The sequence below is a fragment of the Rutilus rutilus genome (assembly GCF_951802725.1).
Source record: "Rutilus rutilus genome assembly, chromosome: 2".
NCBI lineage: Eukaryota > Metazoa > Chordata > Actinopteri > Cypriniformes > Leuciscidae > Rutilus > Rutilus rutilus.
Window position 1 is genome coordinate 44,148,531 of NC_140210.1, and position 19,276 is coordinate 44,167,806.

General features: G+C 37.9%; 1 protein-coding gene across 1 annotated transcript in view; it reads right to left on the reverse strand.

Moving 5' to 3' along the window:
• Window positions 1-19,276, reverse strand: part of pkd1a (polycystic kidney disease 1a) — a 93,048-nt gene extending 73,772 nt beyond the window's left edge. The window contains exon 1 of the mRNA XM_084402771.1: window positions 18,844-19,276. Within this exon, the coding sequence (XP_084258897.1) occupies window positions 18,844-19,112 (269 nt within the window). The 5' untranslated portion in view covers window positions 19,113-19,276. The remainder of the gene's footprint in view (window positions 1-18,843) is intronic.

The window sequence follows — 19,276 nt, forward strand, 5'->3', positions numbered from 1 at the left end:
TTTCATGGCACTTTTTTTGGCCCACGACCATGTTAATCACTGCTCAATTGTGTAGAAAGAAAGAGTGCAGTACAGGTTTAGAACAACGTCAGTTAATGATGACAGAAACTGCATTTTTGGGTAAACCAAGCAAGTCTCTTCTGCTCATCAAGAAGGCCTTTATTTGATCCGAAATACTGTAAAACAGTAATATTATGATTACAACTTAAACTGTAAAACTGTTTTCTATCTGAATTCATTTTAAAGTGTAGTTTATAAGTTCATGTTTCATCACCCATGATGCAAAGTACAAGCAATCAGAAAAATGGACCAATCATCATCAGTCTTCCTGATTAACACACCAATCAATAAAACCAATAACGTAACCTGTGTTAGCAGACACGGGCACAATGGAGTGTGTGTGTGTGTATGAACTGTTCCCAGAAGGAAACATCTGTCCATTCCACACAGACTGTGTAAGAGAGAAGGAGGCGTTTTCCTCAACTGACCATCGACGCTGTTGAAAAGCCTCTGCTAAAGTCGTTATTGTGTCAGATCCTCCTTAGTTGCTCATTAACAGGAGGAGATCTTACGCATCATCACGTTACGCAACACGACGTGTGTGTGTGTGTGTGCGCGCAACTGTGGTAACAAATCTGAATGTTATCAGTGCATACTGACTGAAAGTGTTGCGCTGTGCTCTTCTGAGTGTATTTTCATCAGAATCAGATAAAGTGTTGTGTAAGGGTCTCGGAAAGTTTATTTAAGCAACTGGAATGGAGAGAAATACCTTCAGTGTCACGAGATGACGGCCAGGTAACAGTTGAGTTAAAACTTCTGCCTTAAAGGGTTAATTATAATGAAATGTATCCCATAATATACTCAGCTTTAAGCTATCCTAGGTCTATATGACTATCTTCTTCCAGCCGAACACAGACAGTTATATTAAAATCCCCCTGTAGTCAATAATTGTATCCCTTAAAACTCATCTTTGATCACCAAAATGACACATTTCAAAAAAAATTATTGAAAAAAAAATGTCTTCATGCCTTAAAATAGCTTGAATGCAACTCTACACCCTTGCCTCATTTAGTATACGCGGGTTCTATGAATATGTAAATGAGCCCCGCCTCCACTCACTCACTCCAGCTCAGAGATCCACTCGTTGACGATCACATGTTGATCTGATTGGTTACAAGGTAGTTTGTGACGTCAGAAACACCAGCGATTTCAAACCGTGTTTTTGAGACTGTCTTTGCTTCACTGCAGTTTTAAGGAGAAAATACTCAGCAATGGTGTCGACTTATGAATTTACACATGATTTGTCTTAAAGCATATTAAAAACACCACATAGACACATAAACAACATTAAAAGCTTGATTTTCACCACAGGGGGACTTTAAATAATATCCTGGCTCTTCACAGCTTTATAATGGCGTTTAATAGATTTAGGGAAAGTGCATCCATCCATCATAAAAGTAATCCATTCGTCTCCAGTGGGTTAATAAAGGCCTTCTGAAGCAAAGCGATGGGTTTTTGTCAGGGGGCCAATGTTTCGTAAAAATCTGAAGCTTCCCTGGGCACCGCCATTGATTAGCAGACCCCCACCCTGCTGTTAGCATCCCATTGACTCCCATTCATTTTGGCGTCACTTTGACAGCGAATAACTTTACATCTGAGTTGTTTAAAGACTCCATTTGTCCATTATTTATTTCTAAAGAAACACGACAATGTATAAAAGGCTCCATTACCTTGTATCTTACGTTATGAGAAATAACGAGTAGAAGCCGTTTTTTGTAAAAATAGGCTAACGATTGCGTCATAACCACGCGACTCTCTGTCGCACAGTAGAGAAATTACCGTATGGACAGGAGGAGAAGCTCGCGCGCAATCAGGGGGACGTGGAGGCAAAATGACAAAATAATGAATCAGAATACTTAGCAAAAGTTTCTCCTGCTCCTAGCTCATGGACACCTCCTACTCACACTCTCCGTCTCTGCAAGTTTTGGAAGGGAATGATTCAGATTTCTCTTGGCACAGCTACTAGAAGACAGACGGGTTGCTCACTAGGGCTGTGTATTGGCAAGAATCTGGCGATACGATACGTATCACGATACATGGGTCACGATTCAATATATTGCAATATATTTCGATACTGTGCATTAGGCGATATATTGGGATTTTTTTAAAGTAGGACTATAATTTTAGAAAAAATTATATAAAAAAAAAGACATGATGTGCATAAAAGTCAAAGAAGTTTACTTTAGGTTAACAATTCAGTTCACAGAAAATCAGACTGCCAGTTTGGTATTGTGCTTCACAGGTTCTTAGTGAGCAAATTTGTATATTTCTCAAGTAGGCCATAATAAAAGAAAATACATAGCCCCTGTCACAATACAAAACAACAACGTGAACTGGACGAAAATGAATGAAAGTGAACAAAATGAATGTGTCATATAGGCCTATTGAAATCAAGTTTTTATGTGATAAAAGATTTTAAAAGAACTGGACGCGCGAATGAGGCAAATTAACGTCTGCCGCGCTAAACGCCTCATTCGCGCCACAGGACCTCCAGACGCGCGTAAACGCGTCTTTGCATTAACTTAACATTGAAATCACTCGCGCCAGACACTCTATTCGCGTTTGGTGTGAACGCAGCTTCACGGTGCGCGTCCACTACAGCGGCAAAACTACGCTCGGTGCCGCTGGCAACGCTGTAACGTCTCCGCTTTGGGGTGTGTCTGTTACGAGTGTGTTTGTTTTTTTCAACACACGGACAGTATAATCATCATGCACGCGATTACATTTAGAAATAGACAAGCTTTGTTTCCAAATGCACCAAGCAAAGATCCTTTCAATTTTATAAACCCAGCCAATATAATAACAATAAACACATCCAAAATAAAATCTTTAACATATATAAACAACTGCAAAGCATCTAATTTGTAAACAAAATGATTTACGCACTAAATCCATCATAAACTGCCGACCGCGTTTTTCGCTTGATATTTGCATAAAGTCGAGAACTGCCCAACCTTTTGACGCTCTCAGTCGCTCTCAACGCTTTCTCCGGTCCTGCACTGCTGAGCGTGAAGCTCGACTTCCATGGAATGAATTGAAAACGCTTGCTCCGCTCGCTCCGTGCCAGTGGACACGCACCGTTCGGCGAGCCTTTTAAACAACATAAACGTGAACCACCGTCTTACCATGAATATTTTTGGACGTAAAAAAAAAAAAAAAATCGATATTGCGTTTTTGAAAATCGATACAGTATTGCAAAATAAAATATCGCGATACTCATGTGTGTCGATTTTTTCTTACACCCCTATTGCTCACATCACATCTACGTCGTCAAGCTCAGTTATTGCTCACATCACATCTACGTCGTCAAGCTCAGTTTGAGTCTGCGCAGTACGCTCAGCCATCAGGAAGTGAGTGCTTCTAATTTGCTTCACTTTTCTCTGTTGAAACCTATGGGGTCGCTGTGTCCAGTTTATATACTGTCTATGGTTTTTGTAGTAACGGTAACGGTAACGGTAACGGCCATACGCGCGTTCACGAGAGAGTCGAGTTCCGGCGGAAGGGTGACCTCTGTCTGACCCCACGTGCGACAAAGTAGGACAAAAAAAAACATCAAAACCTCGGAAAAAAAAGCTGTTAAGTGACTAAACACCAGTGGGCGGGGCCTATGATGCGATTGTGTAAACCTATTCGTCAATGTCTTTCTCTGAAGGCAGTCATATGCAAATGTATTTGCCCGTGTGCATCACAGATCCCACAATATCAATATCTATCACTTTTAGTGTCGCGTCAAAAGCTATAAGAACACATTATAATGACTGACGCTGTCTACACTAGATACAGTGACACTCCACACACTTGAGTCTGTCGACAACAGGACAAATGGATGAGTGAAAGAGCGTTTGCTTTGATGCGTCCAGATTAAACAGCTGTTCAAGTCTCTCTACAGCAGAGGTGCCCAACCCTGCTCCTGCCGATCGACTGTCCTGAACAGTTCATCTCCAACCCTAATCAAACACACCTGAAGCAACCAATTAAGGTCTTCAGGATCACTTGAAAATTAAAGGCAGGTGTGTTTGATTAGGGTTGGACAGTCGATCGGCAGGAGCAGGGTTGGGCACCCCTGCTATACAGACTATAGAAGGATCCCAACATCGAAAACAAGTGGATGGTTTATTTAATGGCGTCCTGAATCGCACGGGAGGATTATATGTTTGTTCGGAGCATTTTCTTTTGTAAACGAGGCACAGTGTAATGGAGAGTTCGCGAAGAAACTTACGTTGATGAAGCAGCAACTGTACTGGATCTGACAGCAGCTGCATCACAAACTATAAGTAAATGATTTCATAATGCTTGGTCTGTAAATGACGGTTTTATATGGATAATGTTCACAAGCAATAGCAAGTGGGCATTGATACCGTTTCCGACGCAATGACGTTAGCCACAGTCATAACTGTGGCTGTTTACTGACAAGCCCCTAAAAACTGATCATTTCAGACAGAGGATGCAAAAAAACTTTTTTAAACATTATAAGTGAACCTCAAGGAACATATTATAAAAAATTATAAAAAAAATCAATGGCAAGCCCCTTTAACATGCTGGAAAAACAAGCAGTTAAAAAAGGTCATGTATTAAACTCATAAATATGGAAATGAGGAACACTAATCCAGGGTTTGCAGTTGTGCAGGATTAATCTTTAAATCTCTGCTTTGGAGATTTCTCTCTTTATTTGTATGTTGTTCCTTCAATTATTTATACGGTTTATTGCACTGCAGAAGCGGATGATTTCCACACAGGCTTCAGTGTTTCCGAGTGCCTGATTGCTGGAAAAGCGAACGGTAGGACGGCCGCTCCAATATGAAGTAGCTCTCACGTGTGGGTCACATTTTCCATGCAGCATTTGAAAGGATTGATTTAACGTCCAGATTCACTCCAACAGGCAAGAACGGATTGTGGTTGTGCTGTTTTTCTGCTGGACGGAGAGGCGGGAACGCTGACAACACACTTACTTCATAACTACAGCTGAAAGAAACGCTCAAGTAACCAAAACGACACCAAAACGTATCAGGGCACTTCCATGTTTGTTTGGAAATATACCTTGGTATTCTTTACAGCACTATATGAATGCTATGTTAATCACTTTTATGGTTTATGGTTCAAAGTACATGTGCAGGTCACATTTCATCTAAAAATCAAAAGAGAAGGAAGATATATTATACAAAGAAAATAAATTATTCATCTTATTTAAGGATTTATTAATAAGGGTTCAAATGAATGCATTTTTTTTTTTTGAAATTAGAAATAAAATTATTTCTATTGACATTTTCATTATAATTAAAAGAATAGTTAATAGTTTAATTTTAGTTCATGTATATGTTATTTTAAAAATATTTGAGTGAGTGTTTAATGCTTGTTTTTCTTGTAAATAGTAAAAATGCGTAAAAATATATATTTATTAAAACTAATTATTAATTATTATTAATTTAAAATTAAATGTCACTGAACAAAAAAAACCTTAATAGACTTCATTTGCTTTACACTGTAAAAAAGTGATGAGTTGAATTAACTTAAAAAAATTAGGAAAAAGGCTAAATATTATAACTTCATGCCTAATTGATAAAAATTAAGTTATGTGGAGCTGTCAAGTTCACATAACTTAATATTTTCAATTACACATGAAGTTTATTTACTTAATAATTTTAAGGCAACGGGTTTCCTCACTTTTTTTAAGTTAAGTCAACTGATCCTTTTTACAGTGAAGACAAAATACCCAATATTTACATAATATTTAAATAAATCATAAAGTAAAACACAAGATGTTATCGTCACCTCTAAACTTCAAATCAAACATTCCTTCCCATTTCAAAGAGTTCCTGTGTGTCCACAATCCCATTAGTCACTGGAAGATCCAACTATGACATCATGCTTCTAAAAATAGAATTCTAATGATGTCATAGAGAAGACGCTCATGCATGAGACCAGAATCCATCCTGAATCACGGCCAGCAAGAGGGTGGAAATGGGGTATTGTTACATATCCATATTCACAACAACATGAGCTATTCATTATAGAGCCAAAATAAAGCTATCAGAACTGCAGCGCATGAATAGATGCAAGGACACACATGTTTCTTTGAGAACGCAGCTCTAGTTACCTCCTCCTCTGTAACATAAAGCACCAGTGTGCGGCCTGAACATGACCATATAAATCTGACCTCTTTGGTTTATATAAGCAGAAGTTAGGCTCCTGTGTGCAGCTCCGCGCCAGAGCCCGGGCCCCTCGGCGGAGCTGCGCGAGGGAGTCAGTGTGCGACATATGGTTCTGTTTTACTCTACCAGGCGCGCTGATTTCACCTTATAAGGGCCGAAGGGCCGTCTGGTGCCACTTCTACTAGAAGAGAGAGAGAGAGTGAAACAGACAGAAAGAAAAATGGCAAAACTGCCATTCCACAGCTGGCCATATTCATGTAAGACTTTAGTTTTCCCTAAAGTTCTTCCTGTAGCACTCCGTCCACACTGCAAACATTGTTTGTTGACTATAGACATTTACACAAGTTACGTTTAGAATGGAAGACATGCATGGAGCGCAGTATACAATTAGTAAAAAATTATCAACTTTTCAAATTGTAGAATGCTACATTGGGATCACATTACCTACCAAGTGACAAGTTTATCTGAAAGTCTAAAAAACAAAACAAAAAATCTGTAAAATCATAACAAACTTCATGGTTTGCGTGCGAAAAATGGCATACTGTGCACAGTAAATACAGCCGAAATAGTATGAGCTATTTGTTATATGAGCTATTAGTACGCAGTTGTGAAAAATTCTGTGCCTGTACCTTTTGTATATCGTTACTGACTGCATACTATTTAAAAAACAAAACAAGCATAAAACGGTACATAATATGCAACAATAAAACTGCAGTATGCTGCGTATTATACACCCTGGAAATCCAGAGTTCTCGCGAGAGCACAAGTTGAATTTGCTCAGCGAGTTTACTCTGGTGTCGAGTAATGATGCTCATTAAATATGCCCCTCGATCTGAGCTGCACCAATCACATCGGGTTATCTGATATAGGCGGGCCAGAGGCGAGCTAAACCGATGAGGACAGCGCTGTGACGTCGAAGTCATTAGTAAACATTGCAAGATGGCTATGGATGAACACCAGTTGGCCGCTACAATGAACGAGTTAGACTTGGCTTTTTATCTAAAAGAGGAACAGAAGATGCCACTCGAATCGTTCCTTTGAAAGAAGGGCGTTTTGGCGTTTTTGCCGACCGGATACGGTAAGAGTCTAATCTACCAGTCAGCTCTGCTGGTAGCTAAGCGTATGGGGCTTGTTGTGATTGGTCGTAGTGTTATTCAATTGCGTGCAGTGAGATTTTCAAATGCATGCTTGGTGCCGCCCCTCGAGCTGGCCGATGTTCATTATTCGATACCAGACCATTAATCTTTCAGATTTAGGTCTGGATTTCCAGGCTATTACATTTTGCATAAAAGTCTTGACTCTTGCATTTTGTCATTCCAAACAGTCAAGAGAAAGATTTAAAATGCAAAAAAAAAATCTCACGTTGTTTCTGATTCAGTCATCACACCGGTAATGGAAGATCAAGTTGAGCGCATTGCATTGTGGGATATAGTTTCTTAGACAGTGTGCTCTGCATGGGTATATACTGCAGTTTGGCAAATGCAGGTATTCCATTCATAATGAAATTAATTTACATACTATTCACAGTATACATTCTGTAGAAATAGTAGTATGCTCTTGTAAAAAATATACATGTTCAGAAAGAATACTAGCAAACTGTGCCTGTATCTATAGTACACAGACTACTAGAAAAAAGTAGTATATGAAAAAGGTATGCAGAAATAAACCGAAGTATGCTACAATGAATCCATTTTGTGTGCTCTCTCTTAACTTTTGCAAAAAAACAAATAGCGAGAAAGATTAAAGTCCCCCTGTGGTGAAAATCAAGCTTTTAATGTTGTTTATATGTCTATGTGGTGTTTTTAATATGCTTTAAGACAAACCATGTGTAAATTCATAAGTCGACACCATTGCTGAGTATTTTCTCCTTAAAACTGCAGTGAACCAAAAACACGGGTTGAAATCGCTGGTGTTTCTGACGTCACAAACTACCTTGCAACCAATCAGATCAACGTGTGATCGTCAACGAGCGGATCTCTGAGCTGTGCGAGTGAGTGGAGGCGGGGCTAATTTGCATATTCATAGAACCGCGTATACTAAATGAGGCAAGGGTGTAGAGTTACATTCAAGCTGTTTTAAGGAATGACGATTTTTTTTTCAAGAAAAAAACTTTTAAATATGTTATTTTGTCGATAAAAGATGAGTTTTAAGGGATACAAATATTGACATCCACATTAAACGTGGAGCAAAATAATAATAATAACAATTCAAAAAACTATGCTCTCAGAGGTTACGTAATTACGAAAACCTGTTTCTGATTTATGCGTCACACTGGAAGTAATGGAAGGTCAAGTTTTGCACATTGCATTTGTGAGTTATATTGCACTTTGGCAAACGTAACACATTAAATATGAATTCTATGCATAATGAAACTGTACTAGAAACAGTAAACATAGACATGCGGTGCAAGATAAAAGGACTGGAGCCGTGGACTGGGGCGATGAGGATGACAACACTGACCATCATCATGAAGCAGAGGAGAGCCGTAATCCCCACAGCCAAACCACAACTGGCTGTAACCACAGTTACACACTAACCCACTCAACAGCCGTCTGTCTGTTGTGGCTGTGTCGGAGAAAAAAAAAGTAAGGGTGGGGGAGGAGGAGGGGAAGAAAAAGGAAAGAATTTTATGGCGTGCTCCGTTTTGTTTACGTTCGAAATTTCAGGGCTGAACAATTCTTGCCAGCGCTCGTGTGTGTGTGTTTGTGTGTGTGTGTGTGTGTGTCTTATTTTTTGAGTGAGTGTGTATATAAATAAGAGCCAAAATGTGTGTGTGTTTGTGTAAATATTGAGTCTGAGTGAGTGTGTTTATGCACTCGAGCACAACCGTACATGTGTGCCTTTGGTCGTGATAAGTACCAGATTGGTACCGTAACATCTCAGGGGCTTTTGGTGAACAATCGCCTACTGTGAGCTGCTCGATCTGGCTTTATTCCTCAACTGGGCTCTCTGGATCGGCCTGACCCGGGCAGAGCGACCTCATTCTGGGCTCGTGTGGCAGCGCGGGCCCCTATCCTCCTGGAAGCCCGTCCCAGGAGACTGATTATCAGGGTACTTTCCGATTGCCGGGAAAAGAGGGGAGGAGGAGAGAGAAGCTCCCTTCCAACACCAAGTGAATTGCAGTGTTGCCTAGTACCTATACAGACAGTGGCGTTCACACAGCACACATACTTTGCATTCAAAGTAGGGCTGCAACTAACGGTTATTTTGATAATCGATTAGGCGGGCAATTATTTATTCGATTAATCAGATAAAACAAAAATTCCACATGCGTGCCAACTGAATGCTATGAAAAATATCACTGTAAACCCTAACGCTCAAAATAATTAATTGATTTGAGTAGGGTGAATTAACTGAACTTTTATGAGTTTTTAGCACTTTCTTTTTCTTTTGAGTTCAGAAAACTGACACATTTTAAGTCATCTGAATAGTTTCATTGTTTTGAGTTTTATGAACTTGTTTCTTATAATTTAGACGAACTTAAACTTAACTGAAACTGGGCTGGGATTTCTATTTCCCAGCATGCTTTGCCATGGCACTCGAAAGGAAGAGTAAATGGTAAAATGAAGTGTTATATAATTATTTTGTGCAAGATTAATGTTAAGTGGAAGGTTTAGTGTTTAACGCTTTGCTATGCTAATGAGTTTCTGTTAATGGTTTGAGAACATAAATGTTCTTTATTGCCGTACTAATTCAGCAATTGTTATGCTATGCTAATGCTATCAAATTACCAATTAGCAAGTTAGCATTTGTTGAATTAGCTAGCCAACGCCAACCAAGTTTCCTCTACTAAAAACTTTTAAGTTGAGATTACATAATAATTTTAAGTTAAATGAATGAATTAGTTTACTCAGATATTTCAAGTTAAGAGTAAATAAAATGTACAAAAATAAAACATAAATATGCAAGTTCTGCTTACTTAAACTTACTGAATTTCTTAACTTAATTTTTTATGTAACTGATGAACCTCAATTTTTTTGAGTTTTGTCAACTTATTCAGGCTTACAGCGTAGTGAATATATCTATATCTATGCTATCCATTATATGAGATATAAAGCAAAAGTACAGTTTAAATCTCTACATTAAAAATGAAGATAAAAATAAAGAAAACTCTGCAGGAAAACTCACATTCACTCTTACTGTCAATTCTTTATCCTGTAAATGTAAGAAACGTTATGTAAGAAACGTTACATTTATATTTAATTACCCGCTGTTATTCATTTACAGTTACTACTCTCATAAAATACTTGAATTGACATTTAAAATCTAAATTTAAACAGATATTTTGGCAAAATTAATATTTTTTTGCTGAATATTAATTATCTCCCTCTCTAACGCTTAGAGAGACTAATTAGTCTGACTCAGACTAATTGTCCCGTCTGTTTCTTGTTTATATTTTTTGGTAAACAATAATAAATTAGAAGTGAATGAAGTGGCATTTCTCTCATCTCACCATCTTAAATTGTTGTTTTTTTACTCAGCTTATTCTCAGTGGAGGAAACATACGATGCCGTCTTATATTTTGACAAAAAAAAAAAAGGTATCTTGGGAGACAGAGTAAGTTATTAAGTTATTAAGATTATAAAGACATTGTTTTGGAATAACTGCCAGTCCTTCACAGTAAAAAGATCAATTTCCCAGGACATTCTGTCCATTTTTAATTTTAACTCTGCCGTTGCATGAGCTGTCTGGATCCCAGCTGGATCCACAGGCGCACATGCATCCGACACGACAAACAACATCAAACCTGATCTCAAGATGTTTGAAGCTATCATCCAATTACAGTGAAGAAATCTACATTTTCACCGTCTCAAAATTCTGGCATTGCTAATATAGTTTACAGAACTAGTCCTTTAAGAAAAGAGTAACAAAAGGAGTGTGCGCATAGAGAATATAACACCTATCAAAACAACACACACACACCGACCACAGACCAGCTGCACACTGACTCACTGAATCATTTGTGGAGTGATATATTGACTCACTGAGCCAGAGAATCATTTTCTGCATAAGCCGCTGACTCACTGTTTGTAGAGCCAAATGACTCCGAATCAATGAAGCCCAACCACCACAAAGGCAGCTCAAACGTCTGTTTATATCCAAAAGGGACACCATACATTAGCAAAACTCCCTCCTTACCGGATGAATCTCACAAAGCCTGTCAAGAACACGTCCAGGCCATTTTTCAGTCCAAAATCAAAGAGAGAAACAAGGAATTTTATTTTGCATGAACAACTGGAAGCCTGTTTTTAGGACTATTAAGATTTTGTTGCATTGTGACATTTTCATGACAATTAAACACATTAAAATAAAAATGATCATTTACCTTAAAAGAAAGAATCTCATCACTGTAAGTAATATGTGAAAAATATTTATATGGTCAAATATTTATACAGAATAATATATTGTGCCGTATAATATGTAATAACAGTAGTTTTAGTAATATAGTAGTATATAGTAAATTAAATAAATATAATATCATACTATATATTATACTAATATAAAAAATATAAATATTATATTATATCATTAAAATAAGTGTAAAAATTACATAAATATAAATCTTTACCAATATAAATATTTTATATAATTTTAATAATCTATACAAAATATATTACATAAATATGAATATAATAATCATGTGAGGAGTAGTTTGACTTGCCATTCCATTAAATTTAATGGAAAAAGCAACTTTTCATCCTGTCTTGATTTTAAAAAGTAAAAAAAAAAAAAAAATGTAAAAGATTAAAAATAAATATCAACCATCTTCAATGTTCACAACACAAAGCTCGTCTCCAGTCCATCCAGACCATTTACTGAAACGAAACTGCAGAAACACGTAAGCCAATCAACAGGGGTCATTTACATACAGTAGTCTTAAAGATACAGTAACAAAAAAAAAACAAAAAAACCCTGTTTGGTTGAAGGTGGAAAAAGGTCACAAACTTCAGGGACAAATGTGAAATGTTTCTGAACTGTCCTCACAGCAGACCATCTCGACACAGTAGGCAAAAATATTTCAGCTCCAATTTTATTTATATGGTTGTATTGCATAACGTGTTATCTGCTCTTATACGACCCCTTTAAATACTCACAGTAGGAGAAGCCCAGCTGTCTGGAGAAGAGAGAGAAAAACATCAACAGGGAAAAGAGTAGGGAAAGATCCAGACACAGGAAATAGAGGCTCAAGGATGTGGAGCAGAGAGGAAGTCATCGATTGGAGACAGAGCGAGATTGAGAAAGCCAGATTAATACACAGAAGGAGTGTGTTTATGCGTGTGAAGCGCTCATATAAGGATGTTTATATCTGCTGCGAGCTTTCAGTGAAGGTTCTGCTGTGGAAATGACGTGCGTATGTATGCGAAAGCTCAATGAAGTCCACAATCATTGCTCTTCGACAGGATTGTTATCCTTAACTAAAACCATAGTGGAAATAAAATAAGATAAAATGAAAAACTTCCACATAAACTTGAAGAAATGACTCATTGGCAACTAAAAAAAGCTAAGTTTAGATTGAAGCACTGACAAGCTACAACTGATATCAAAATAAATGAAAGAAATCAACAGAAATTAATGCAAAAATCAGGGATGCACGATATATCGGCCACCGTATCGGTATCGGCCGATATATGTTCATTTTTAATTTATAGCATGGGCTGTTTAAATACTCGATTCTGATTGGCTGGAAGGTGTGCAGTAAAACCGTTTAATGCACAGGTAGTTCCAGTCAGTTTGATTACAGTTCGAAATTAATCCGCTACATTGGTAACCATAGTAACACAGATACACTTGCAAGCAGAGTGAGAGACGCATATGAAAACGTTTAGGTAGGCTAAATGGATGATTTTTGAATATCGTTTAATTTGTATCAGTGTTGCCTGTCATTCATAAATAATTGTAATAAATCCATTAAAGAATCATTAAGTTAGCTATATGCTTAAGCAATGAGGGGACTGTAGCTGCTAGACTTTAAAGAAGAGATCGACGCACACAGGTAACTCGCGCACGCATCTCTCTCTCTCTCTGTTCCTTCTCCTTCAGTTCTCTTTCTCTCTCTTTTAATAATGAATTTAAATAAATGTGAATTCATTCAAATAAAAGCAATCCGATGGCTCTACTTTATTTAAAGCGGACGGAGTGCAAGAACTGACGAGCCTTAACTTAAGAAATAACCGTCATTTTACACGTCTGTTAAAAAATTACACTGTAAACATCAGTTACAGCTTTAACTTATTTTTAACTTGGCAAATAACCAAGGTATAAGCGGGATAATCCACGGCTAGCCATGCATTAAAGAATTTTAATGCACTTCGTGGAGGCAACTCCGCTTCGCGTCGGGTGGTTCTTCGCCTCTACTGTACGTCGTGCATTAAAATCCTTTAATGCATGGCTAGCCGTGGATTATCCCTTACGTAATCGTTATGGGCCTGTTAAGAAAATTTGTCCGATATATTAAAGCCGGTAATTAATGGATTATGTCCTTAAGATGAGACACTTCAGATGCGCACTGTTCAACATGAGGGTTTTGAATTGCTTGAAATATGATTGGAATCACTTTAAAAAGCAAAATATAGTTAAGTGCAACATGTGCTTTCATATCGGCTACATGGAATTATAATAAGAACATGATAATTGTGTGCTTGGTACATGGATTTTAATGGTGAGACTTTTGTTTTTGTAATCAGGCTCTCAAAAATTATATAAAAATTTGGATTTAGATTTATCGGCCAATATATCGGTTATCGGCTTTCAGATATAAAGAATAATCGGTTATTAGTATCAGCCATATTGGTGCATCCCTAGCCAAAATGTATTAGCATGTCTTTTAATAAATCTTACATTATATAAAATAAAATAAAAACAATGACCCAGAAGAACATGTTTTGTGCCAATCCTGTTACATATTTTCTCAGGTGAACGTCCACAAATGTTTTATAACATGACTAACCAATAAATGACATAATTTATGGTTGTTATTTATTTTAGTACTTTGTGTCTAATAAGAAAAAAATATCATCGAAAGACCTCAACATAACAGTTGAAATGGGGTTAACAGACATGGACTACAAGCCACAAAAGTCTAGTTTTGACTTCATGGGGTCTTTCAGCGGAAGCCAGTCCTGAACCAGTGGGAAAAGACAGTGATAAATGTATCAAGGACGTAAATAAATGTGCAGAAAACGCACACGCACAAGGTTATCGAAGCCTTCACAGCGTGTTATTATTCTCCCATTTGGCCATTGTGCAGTAACTCAAGCAGAGTGGACTTGCTTGTTGCCAGGGTTTGACGCTTTACTGCCTCGGGCTCTCAATGCCGGCGGAAAGAGATGCGAGAGCACAGGGAAATGCATGAGAGCGGCTATTTTTACTTGCATGGGAATGAACCGATAGATAAATGCAGGAGTGAAGGAGGAGGACAAGGAATAAGCAAACTGAGATGATCACAAACATTCCCAAATATAACAACGCACTAGCATTAGCGAGTTAATGATGAATCAGTGTCCTACTAAACAAACCACAGTAACCACATATTAACTGTGTCTGGCACAAACCTTCCTGGAAACTAATGCGTTTAAACCTGTTGATTCCGTGTGTACAGGAGTCAAACTCTAGATCAGGTCTATTTATGGTTTTCACGCGTCCTAAGGTTTAGTTAATGATTGTGAGGAGTGTTTTCTAACTCAACCATCACTACGCTTCAACCTAAAGTTGAACACTTACGGGTGAATGTGGATCTTTAGCTTCTTTTCAGCTAATAAAGGTTTAAACTATTTTCAAATGGTTGGTGTAAAATATGTCTTTATTACCGTGGGTGTCTGTGCTTCTGTGTACGGGTGATGTCATGATGTGAGACTGTCATGGCAACAAAATAAACCTCCCACCGCATATGGTCAGTGAGTTTTATCCCAGCCTGTAAAACACACGTACACAGACAGAAACTCGTGATTTCTTGGCGAGATCGAACCATTTCTGAGAGCAGGAATTCAGTCCTCAGTCTGTCTCATTTCCACACAGTAACATCTCCATTTTCAAGCTCAGACAGAAGAGCACAAACCGGGTAAAAAGAAGACACAAAAACCAACACTGATCAGTCAAGACCAACACAGACCACTGAAAAACACTGAGGATGCACCTCCTTTTTAATAAAATATTGTTTTTTATATTGTTATTTATTTTCTCTGATTAAATAGAAATAGAAATGTAACTTCTTCCAATAAAATGCTAACTTGGAATAACTTTAATTGTATATGTGTCAGGTATTTTATATGTGAAGTATCATACATATTAAACATTTCAAATGTTGTCGATAAAAAGAAATAAGTTTGAAAGATCACTACAAACCAGTGAAGACAACCAGTGAAGACCACTACAAACCAGTGAAGACAACCAGTGAAGACCTCTGTAGACCAGCACAGACTAGTAAAACCAACACAGACCAGACCTCTGAAATACACAAAGGATATATATATATATATATATATATATATGGGGGGGACTTTTAATTTAATTGTGCAAAAAGTTTGAAACATTTTGCACAATTAAACTAAAAGTCCCCCCCACCCCCCCCATGTAAAATATTAGGCACATACATTTTATTTTATTTTACTTTGAAAGAAAAAACAGTGCAGACCAACAAAAACCAATCAAGACCTCTACAAACCAATCAAGTCCTCTGAAGACCATCAAATACTTTGCATATAAAAAAAAAAAATTAACTTTGAGAGAAAAACCAGTGTAAACCAACAAAAACCAGTAAAGACCACTACAAACCAATCAAGACCTCTGTAGACCAGCACAGACTAGTAAAAACCACTATCCACCAACACTAATCAGTGAAGACAAAAAGGCGAAGAATGTTCTATTCTATTCTATAATATATTCTATTATTAATTTTCTCTATTTAATTAATCAATTATTAAACAGTTCTTGATACTTGGAGGGGGATTCAACTTAGATCAACCAAATTCCCAAAATGTTTCAAACTTTTCACATGTAAAATATATATTTTTTGAAATAAAAATAAAAAGTTTGAAAGACAAACTGCAGCAAAACCCATTATAGCCTAACAGAGTCACCGCAACTGAGAGGAATCAAAGTCACACTGACTGCAGATGAAGCACATTACATCACTGCTGTGAGTCTATGATGACTCCTGTTCAACATGAGCGAATTAGTGAATCACTGCATGAGGAGAAACAAAAGAGAAACGTTAGCGTCTGCAGTGTGTGTAGACGCCCGATGCACCTTGTGATTGAAATGGATTTCCAATATGCAATTTCACAACTTCCTATGAAAGAAGATGACCGAGGCAGGTTCAGTTCGCACACACACTCTCATCCAGATTTCAGCGAGTTTGCAGCTGTGAACCTGAGAGACGAGGCTCTCGGCCAGACAGCGGTCCTTCTAAACATCCTCTGCTAACGTACCTCGCGTGTGTGTGTGTGTGTGAGCGTCATTTTCACAGCAAACTTTCAAGCAGAAAAGTGTACTTGTGTACCTAATGGCTTTAGTGAGGAAAAAACAGTTCCATGAAGCATTGCGAATAAAAACGCGCTAACTTTATCCTTCTTTCTGCATCCCTCGCTTCCTCTAGACAGAGAAGCTCCAGTGTGTTGTCACAAACTGTAAATCTTAGTAACTATAGGACTTCTAGACTAAAGTCCAATTGCTTGTTTGTTGTTTCAATATCATCATTTCAATATCATTATATTTAGCCCTTCTATTAGTTGTGTTCAATGAACTGTATCTTTTTTCATGGGCAATAATGGAGGAAAATCCAATAACTTTTTTTGTAGTAAAGACTCTATGCTTTGCGTTTATACAGAAATGGACTTTCAGAAATAAACACCATATTCACTGGAGAAAAACATGCAACATCAAGCCCCGTATAGAAGAGCCCTGAAAATGTAGCCTATTAATATTATTATTACTGCCAATTTCACAACAGTTGCCTGATGAAAGACTTTTGCGTCTTAAACTTTATGCCCCTAAAAAAGAGAGTTCAAAGTATCAGATCCCTCTGCACATTCATCTGTCGCCTATGTGAATGGATAACACATGCTGGGGCGCGAGCGCCACACAAACCAGAGTAAAGAACACAGTGTTCTCAACGCAAGGACGCGCCGCATGTCTACCTGCGTGAACTCTTGATGCAGCTGCTGTGTGTGTGTGTGTGTGTGTGTTAAATCGAGGAATACACTTGTCAACCAATCTCAACCTATCCCTTGGCTTGAGACGTCTTTTTATCCACTTAGAGAAAGACTAAGTATGACTTTTTGGCAATTTTTACATACTGAGATAATCACACACAATAGGCTACCATAAGTTCAGTTTGGTAATGGGTAATGAGTAATGAGTAGTGCTGTCAAATCAATTAATTGCGATTAATCACATCTAACATAAAAATTTGTGTATATATCATACATGTGTGTGTGTGTGTGTGTGTGTGTAGCTTATTTATATGTTCACACATGAACATATATATTTACAAACATGTATGTTAGTTGCGATTAATCGCGATTAATCACGATTAATCGATTTGACAGCACTAGTAATAAGAATTCATAAAAAAATAAAAAATGTATGTGACCTTGCAACGATATCTCTGATGATGATGCGTTTACCGGTGCGAGGGCGGGGAAACCTGTCACTCACATGAGATCCACCAATAGCAAACCGCAACCATCCAATCAATTCACCAAGGAAAAAAACTAAGTCCCGCTCTACATTTGTTCTTGTTTGAGAAACCACTTCACTTTGAGATAAGTCACCATAACGAAGAAAAGACTATTGCAACTTCCATTTCATGCCCACTTTAAAGTAAAAAAAATGTTGTAACTGTCTGTAAAATAAAAACCGAGAGAGATAGAGAAAGAGACAAGTCTCATGAAATGTCTTAAGTTTTGAAAAAGCACAAGTGTATTTCCATTAAAAAACACTCAATAATACAAAATATAAAATGAACCTGAATATTAAAATGAACCTAAAATGAATATTAACATTTGAAAAACTTTCGGTGGACAAAACAAAGTCAGTGTAGGAAGCCATTTTGTTGTCATGTGACAAAAACACGAAATAGTTGATTTTCATGTCACATAACCCTCATCATTACTGTGTATCAATAAAATAATAAACTATTAAAAATAAAGTTATTTTTTTCCCGCTGCGATCCATAAATGAACCATTTTTGGTTCCCCAAAGAACCTTTCAGTGAAAAGTAATAATGAATTTAGTTTAATAATCTAAAGAATTTTGTGCTGTGGAAAGATTCAATGAATGTTAAATGTTCTTCATGGAAGCTTTTTTTTAAAAGAGTGTAGATTCGAATTGTTACTAGATGGTCTGACTCAGACCCCTTGATATTTAGAATTTAGAATTCCACATGTATTTTCAAAAACGTGAAAACAACATTTCCATGAGCTTGGCACGTGTTTTAAACCAGCCTTTCAAAAGTTCCCCAGATTCATCCTTTTCCCCCATCCCAGACATCCCGGGTTATGATTGACAGGTAAACAGTGGTAGTCTGAAGTATTACACCAGCCATCATCCAACATTCTCCACCCGTCACCTCAGTCACATCACAACAAACACCCGCAAACCCACCCGGGGCTTTCAGCGAGCCACGGTCACTTACAGAGTGTGTGTTTCGGTGGGCAGGCCGGACGCCGCGGGGGCCTGATCCAGTCCGATGTTGGAACAATTAACCACGCACAAGTTTTGGGGTCCCACCGCCGTGCACGAGCAGTTCCCCGGGCACGGGCTGCACGCTCCCCCGTCTGCCGTGACACCCGAGCGCGCCTCGAGGCAACAGAGTGCAAAGAGCAGACTGGAAAATAATCCAAACTTTGGGAGACAGACGCCATGTTTTCGCTTAAACACAATCTGTCCATTTCTACAAGGCATAGCTCACTCGCATCTCATCGCCCCTTCTGTTGGTGAAGTTTTCCTCGGGACGCGGGGAGGAAAGTTCACTCTTTTCCCAGTTTTTCCATAAGAGAATCGGCGTAGAAAGCAAGAAAGCGTCGGAAATCTCGTTTTCCCCCAAGTTCGATGACGTCCCCCCTCTA